The sequence below is a fragment of the Austrofundulus limnaeus genome, unplaced genomic scaffold (assembly GCF_001266775.1).
Source record: "Austrofundulus limnaeus strain Quisiro unplaced genomic scaffold, Austrofundulus_limnaeus-1.0 Scaffold306, whole genome shotgun sequence".
NCBI lineage: Eukaryota > Metazoa > Chordata > Actinopteri > Cyprinodontiformes > Rivulidae > Austrofundulus > Austrofundulus limnaeus.
Window position 1 is genome coordinate 21,376 of NW_013952708.1, and position 7,976 is coordinate 29,351.

At 33.4% G+C, this 7,976-nt stretch overlaps 1 protein-coding gene across 1 annotated transcript in view; it reads right to left on the minus strand.

The window, feature by feature from the left end:
• The window catches only part of pepd (peptidase D), a 20,741-nt gene extending 14,700 nt beyond the window's left edge, over nucleotides 1-6,041 (minus strand). Inside the window, exons 1-3 of the mRNA XM_014021803.1 lie at nucleotides 5,967-6,041; nucleotides 3,090-3,273; nucleotides 2,782-2,909 (exon numbers count right to left, since the gene is read on the minus strand). Coding sequence (XP_013877257.1) covers nucleotides 2,782-2,909; nucleotides 3,090-3,273; nucleotides 5,967-5,983 — 329 coding nt within the window. The 5' untranslated portion in view covers nucleotides 5,984-6,041. The remainder of the gene's footprint in view (nucleotides 1-2,781; nucleotides 2,910-3,089; nucleotides 3,274-5,966) is intronic.
• Nucleotides 6,042-7,976: the final 1,935 nt, after the last annotated feature.

Sequence of the window (7,976 nt, forward strand, 5' to 3'; positions counted from 1 at the left end):
TTTGTTTTTTAATATAATCTTTATACACTGTCTGATATATATATATATACATGCTATAAGAGAGGTTGCTATGAGAGAATATGCTCAGTTCAGAGACTTAACAAGAATACATTCTGATAAAAACAGTTACAGTCAAGATACTATGAGGATCTACAGTTCAGAGTAGGGCTGCACCATATCAGGAAAACTTGCGATGTGTGATAACAGTGCTTAATATTGCGATAATGATATTACTTGCGATAAATAAACAATAAGTATTTAGAAGTATGATGTTTTCTGCTTTAGGTTCTGAGCAAAAAATCAAACAAAGAAACAAAACGAATCATTTTCATTCTGGTATGAATTTTTAAAAATATGAAGAGTAATATATGAAGGGCTCCATTTGATTGGTAAAATACTTCAAGCTTCCGTCTGAGTGACAAAACTCATTTATGCATTTGTAGCAATATGCATATTGCGATGATTTTTGATATATTGTGCAGCACTAGTTCAGAGAGTGTGACTTGTGTCACACTATCCTCCTCAGTTCAGAGAATATATCTTTATTTTTTTACCTTGCTTTACATCCCTAAAGATTAATAAAAACACCTAGTGAAAACATAATTTTATGTTTATGTTAACTTTTACGTTTATCAATAGAGCTCAAATAGAGAGGACTACAGAGTAGTGGAGGAACCACCATTCCAACAGAATACCATATTACAACTATTTAACTAAATTAAAATTATACCTATATAATTACCATGTTATTACATTTGTTTTTTACAGTACAAAATGCATGAAGTACACTTGAGTGTACAGATAATTATTTCTTTAAAAAATAAAGGTAGAAAGTTTTTTTTTTCAAACCTTGTTTTATATCCCTAAGGATGTATAAAAACCGTAAAAAATCCTGACTGAGCTTATAATTCATGCACGAAAGGGTTAATGTGGAAAAAATAGTGTCAATTTCATTCAGAGACCAGTTGACCAAATCCATAATTCCTTTTTGTTTCAGTTGATAGGTAGAAAAAAAGACTTGAAAAAGCTGCAAAGCAGGGTAGGAAGGGCAGGATCAGGAGAGAGCAGAAAAAGTGTCCAGCACCTCTGAAGGCTAAGCGAAAAAAAAGGGGGAAAAGAAATTKCAAGTATGACTCAGCAACGTGTGAACAATAGGTGATAATCAGGGCCCCAACGATCTATTGTTAGACTGGTGGTCCACCTTGGCATGTGAACAGACAGTGTTGATGTTCGTTAAACTTGTTTGTCCACCATGAGGAGGCAGTACTTACAAGACTGAGTTCACCTGAACCTCCTCAGATTGAAGAAGTCTCTTGGAGAGACAAAACTTTTCATTAAAGACAAACCTGTCCAGATGACCTATTTTTTAAAAAAAACAAACAATAGATTTAGTGCTTACAAATTTATAAAATATATCTTATGGTTGTAAACAGAACAAACATGATACCTTTAAGCAGTTGGCAGGATAGTTGAAAAGATTAACAAGTAACATTTCAAAGCTAGTTAATCACTGAACTACAAACTGTCAGCTGAGCATCAGTAAAACAAGGTTGGTCATTAGTTTTAGATTACATCTGCAATCTGAAGCCATCCCACCACCTATTATGGATCACTACAGTCTGTGTGTATTAGCAGTATAATTTCCTGCTCTCCTGACGGCTTTGTGATGTCAAAAAACAGAGCACTACATTACTGTTACACATCAAATGTTAATGTGTAAAAAGTCACTACTTTTACTACTGTTGAAAATAAGATGATCATGAAGAAGATTTGAATGTCCAGATTGGCTGTGGATGACTCAGTGGGTGGCATCATTAAAGGGAAAAATGACCACCAAGGTAGAATTAGTGCGTTAGAAACATTACTTTAATAGAAGACTCCAAGAAAAAGAGTTAAAATTCAAAAGATTTAATTCTTGCAAGAGAGAGAAGAAAAACAGAGGACACAGAATCTTACACAGATTTTCTAATTAAGAACAGTTTCTGCTTATTTTTTATGCAATGTAGGGTGAGTGGAGTTGAAAAACAAGATTCCATTCAGCTGGTGGTCTGTCACATACAGAAACTGGATCTTGTCCCTGATGAAAAATGTCCTTATTTGGGTKTTGTCCTTCTTTTACTGTATTACTGTATTCTTTTACTGTATACCAAATTTCCCTCTGGGATCAATAAAGTATTTTTGAATTGAATTGAATTAGAATTTTACTGACATTTGGAAACACGTGAATCTGCTCCTCACATTTGCAATTGCATAATCTGAGTAAAAGTAGGACATGTTTGGACCAACGGTTTGTCTCAACAAACTGAATGAAAAGGAACAATTAATTTCTATCTTGGTTATCTTCTTACTTGTCAGCTATTAAGACACAAGAGTTAAAATTTATAGTTTTAAAAWGTGATCTCACAAAATTTCAAGACTTTATGAAGATCTAGGATATAGGAGTGGGTCTGAGGCCCTTAGATGAAAGAGGAAAAAACATTTGACATGCTAAGCACAGTATACTCTGGCAAACATTTTTCCCCACAAATTTGTATTTTCAATCAACTAAGAAAGTAGAAAAAGTCACTTAGCTTTTTCCTCTTTTAATTGTGTGAATGACATGAAAGAAACTAACTTTCTTTTTATAAGTGCAGTCAAACGTCACCATGTTGTTTAGGTGCCAGTACACAATTCAAAGGTAGAAAGTATGATGGTTAATTTCACACACAGCTTCYRTCCTTGTCCTCACAGCTGATGAGTGTTGGCAGCGTACACAGCTCTTTGAGGATTAGTGGTACTTACTCTCCCATCCAAGTAGCATAGCTTTCAGGCAGTTTAGGAACAAAAAGAATGGATCTCCCAGAGTCCACATCAATGGCTCCATAGCAGTCAGGCTCGGTCACTCCAAAWGCCCAGTGAAAGAAAGACTCCTGGACAAGTGAAAGGATCAGACACAAGCAAAGAGGAAATACACTTTGTGCTCTTTTCTCAAGGTTTTAGGCTACAGTACTGACAAATGGCTGGGACAAACCCTTCAAAGGTGACAACAACTCACTGCTTGTTTAGTGATCATAGAAGGAGAAATAAATCCTAAACTACATCCGACCTACCTGCCTGAAGAGGACGTCGGTGTCTGTGCAGTACCTCTGMTTCTGCTCCCCTCCCTGCAGCACCACCACAGACTTTGGCACCAAACCTTCTTTAGCTTTCAACCCCTGACACAATCTCCGACGGTTCTCAGCAAAAAGGGCAGCCGACACCCTCAGGGTTTCATTACCCAGCCAGTACACAGGTCTGAAGAGACAGGAAGACAGAGTACCTCATTTCAGGGTGAAGATGTGGCTGAAGAGCCTGACCAGTAAATTAGAGGGTTTTGGTTAAATTATAATTGTAACTGTTTAAAACTGGAGCAACATAACCTCACTGACTCTGATTCCTGACATCAGTAATTCTCTTGTATCCTGACATTCATTCATTCATTCACTTTCTGTAACTGTAAGTACACTAAAGTAACCCCTACACCATAAAATTAATAATTAAACATTTATTCACCTTTTTAGGCTTGACTTGCTTTTCATTTTCCTTGTTCTTTTATACTTTTAAAATTAGAAAAATTTAAATAGCCTGAACAAAATAATTGGGCACAAAAAGGAGCATCACAAAGAAATGACAATATAGTCATTAGTCAGACTCCCGTTGGCAATTATCACAGCTCTAATTACTGAGCAAAAACAAAGACTGTCAGTTCTCGTTTATTGGGTTGCTGTTGTTTTTTCGGCAATTTATTCCTAAAAATGTTACAGGGTTCTTTCTTAATTCATGGACAGAGCAAAGTTCCTCTAAGGTTAGTTTGTATGTTCACATATTCTGAATTTTGTTTACAGCACAGGACTGCAGGGACCATGTTATAGACTTTACTTTGTGCCTCTTTAGATGYTTCATCTGGATTTTCTCCTGTTGAAACAGTTTTTTTTATCCTTAGCTGTATAAGCGTTGGGCCATTTGCTCCCAGAAACAGAATCAACACTTTCCTTCAGTAACATATTGACAATGGACACTTGGTAAAATGTCAAATCATGACTGATTAACCTTCATTCTTAAAAGTTTTTTTTTTAATTTAGCAATCTGCACCATTTTTATTCCACACTTATTTTAGCTAATCAAAACTGTGAAGTACTTTAACCTAATTGATTCATAAAGGAATCTAAATGTAGAAATCCTGGCTGGTGTACACAAGCAAAAGTTTTCTTGTGAGAACTCAATAAAAAAAAGATAATAAAAAATAATAAAACATTTGCAGAATTATAAAGCAGCTACAGTGAGACAGAAGTAATAAGTTTTTTTTTTTTGGTCTATGTAACATTGTAAAAATATCTAACAATATAAAACAAATATAATGTACTTATTTGCTTGTATTGTTTTCACCTGTCATTTTTAAATTTCCTCTTGAGGTTTCAAATAAAAAAAAAGTCAGTAAAAAAATAAAGCTATGTGTGAAAAAAAAACCTACATCTCAATAAACTGACCTGCCTACAGTCTAATTAATCTGCTCCAAACCAGTTAATGAAAGAGTTAACCAATTTATATTTTTTATGAAGTGAAACGATGAATGTTTACTCTCAATTAACATCCCAATTAGACTAAAATAAAGGTATTAATTTGAAMAAGTGCTCTGCACTTTTTATTACAACATTTGTGTTTTCATCAGCACAATTTGACGTGTTTTTTGAAGCTAATCTGTTGTGATCCAGAGCTTATACAGCACTTGCTGCTTGGACGTCTCAGCATAGTTAATTTGCTCCAAACCAGTTCAGGGAAGAACAGCAATGTGCTTATTTTGTATATCACAGAATTTCAAAACTTTGTTTCAGATTCTCCAAGCAGCTTTCTTCATTTAAAAATATTCTAAAAACCTGCAATCTTTGAATAAAATAACATAAGAAGATCTGCTATAAAAACAAGTCTATTTGGATTTAATAAGGAGGTAGATGAACAACAGCCTGTATTCACATAAACAGTTAATACATAAGATACTGACAAGCAATGTCSTAAATTATTTCAGGTATGAATTTTTGTATCCGCTGATAAGATAAAGAACAACATGTCTTGTGCCACCTGGACAGTGACAGTGACAGAGTTCAGAGTTTAATTTCTAAACTCACTGAATTTTATGACCGGATTAAAACAATACAAGTTTGTTTCTTGCCCATGACAAAACAATCTTATTTCTGAAATCTCAAATTGTTCATTTTTTTTGTAAAATAAACATAAATGTAATAAAAAGTAAACATAAATGTAATAAACTTTTAAGTACTGAATGTAAAGTGAGGATACTTTAAACATGTACACTCAGCACCACAATAATCTTGTCCCATTTCATTTTATGCTGACGGAGTCTGTTGTGTCATCATGTGATGAGGGCTGACCATCTGATTGTTTCTGCACTTACAGACTACAATATTTCATTTATCTACTGGATACTAGTTAACTTATTCTCATTGAAAACAACAGCTGCCCATGTTCTTACAGTATTTAAAAATAAGGGCTGTAATGCAAGCGTCAATAACGCGAGACACAGCACCATGAAGTCAAAGTCCAAAATCTGCAATTTAGTCCACTGACTTGCTTGAGGAACTTGCAATGAAGTGTAACAGCGTCTTAAGAGCCTAGCAGATAAAATGAAAATTGAAACAGATTCTGAGTGGCGTAAAACTTTAAGTGTTTTAAATTTGACCCGTGGGAATAAGATTGTAGTCATTTGTAGAAATAATGCGACGTGTTTAGGACGGGTTTAGCTCAGTAAATATTTCGATAACGTTGCAAAAGTTTTGATTATTTAGCAACAGCAAGCGAGCTCGGCTAACTATCAAAGAAAATGGCGATAAAAAGATAGTCGAAACAAATACAGTTCAATTAATTTGCGACCTAAAGTAAATAAACGTATTCTGTTAGTCGGTATTACAATACAAAAAGAGAAATTAACTCACCGTGCTRCTGCAGCCATTCTTGCAAAAAACAAAACTAGACTGTCACATGCGTGTCACGTGACCTTCCYACGGCTCTGCGACGTAGCGTCATGCTGCATTCAAGTCTTCAGGACATTGTAGCTTCCACGGTGAAATTCTTGTTCACTGTAAAGTTCTGCATTCAGTAGGGCAGACTGAGTACAGTAGACAGTTTTTGCTTTTCCCATTTCCACACAAAAGTTAGACACTAAAAACACATTGAAAAGAATATATATTTTTACATAACATATATTTTATATGTTAACTAAAATATAACCAAGAAATAATAACCCTAAGTTGTTTATATTTTTCACAATTAATCAAAAACCAAAAAAGTTATTTTTGTTTCAACTGTACTCATATAAAAAACTTTAACTGTGCAGTCGAGACACCATTCAAAATGCTGGAAAGCTAACATCATTGCAAATACTTCACTTCAATAATGCATGTCTTTCATTGACTCTAGCATAGGTTAAAAGTTAAAAACAGCAAAACAAATTTTATATTTAACATATACATAATTTGTTGATTGTTAATATTACTTTGCAGTATATGTGTATTTTTAAATGTTCTAAAGTTCACATGAATGGTTTGCATTCAAATAATAGCTTATTTTAAGATCTATTAAATTCAAATGAATGAAAGAACATACTTAAACTATTGCTGCTAAACAGCACGCAAATCAATGTCGGGTACAGTTGAGACACACTGTCTCAACTGTACCCCGATGACCATGTTGCACGTTTCACTGGATTATGTAATGTTCTTTAATGCCATGATGTCATGAAATATGTTATATTGTAGGGGCCAAAATAAATTTTGCATATATTCAAGTTACATTTAGATGTCATATAAGGGTAACAAGATATTCACTGTAGAAGGGACATGGTAAAGTTAAAATCTAGCCTGTCAAAAAATATTTTTGTCGATATTTTTGTGGCGCTTTTCATGAAGTTCAAATTTTACACTATCAAAGAGGATACTAATGCACACGTGCACAGCAAAAAATCACAAGTAAGACTTGCTGCAAACAGAAGATATTGATGGTATCTCTTGTRTCTACAGTGCTCAGTTTACCCTAGATACTAAAAACAAACAAAAACATAGATTAGTGCAACTGAAAAACCTAAAGAACAATTTTATGATTTTTGTCAAACTTTTTGCGGCAAGCCATTTTAGCATAAAATCAGATTCATGACACTACCATTCCAGATACCTGAAATTGAATTATGACTGGTCATATTTGTTATTTAAGATAGATAACAAATATCTAAAGGATAAATATTGTTTATGTTGTATAATGCAATATTTTTTCCACATTTGATTTACTGTGTTGAGGTCTGGGGGAAAGCATGTAAAACAATTACAAATCCCATTTTTATTTTACAGAAAAGAACCGTTAGAATTATTACCAGAAAAAATTACAGTCACCCATCAAATATATTATTTTGTCAGTTGAAATTATTTAAATTTTATGAGTTGGTTGATCATAATATGTTGCAGGTTATGTATAAGCTCATGAAAATTTATTACCTCTAAATATTCAATTAAATTTTGTTAAGAGAGTAAGTAATTATAACTTTAATGGTATAGGGATGTTTGTAATGCCCAAAATTCGAACAAATCTGAAGGACAGATGTACTTCGGTCCAATGAATAAGATTGTGGAACAATCTGGAAAGTGATTATAAAAATGCTGGCTCAGTAATTTTATTTAAGAGAATGATGAAAGTTAGATTGTTGAGGAGATACGAATTTGCATAGTGTGCATTTATAAGAACCATTGTTCGAGAAGGAGTTGAAGTTTTTGTTATGTTTTGTTGTTTGAGGACTATTATTGTTTCAATTTATTTATTTAAAAAAGGGGCTGATATCAAAAAGAATTGTTTTCTTCTTTCTGCTACCTTTCATTTTATTTGTGTTTTATTGTTATTTGTTGAATGTATTTGTTTTGTTTTTAAATGAAATGGATAAATTTGTTAAAAACGATTTC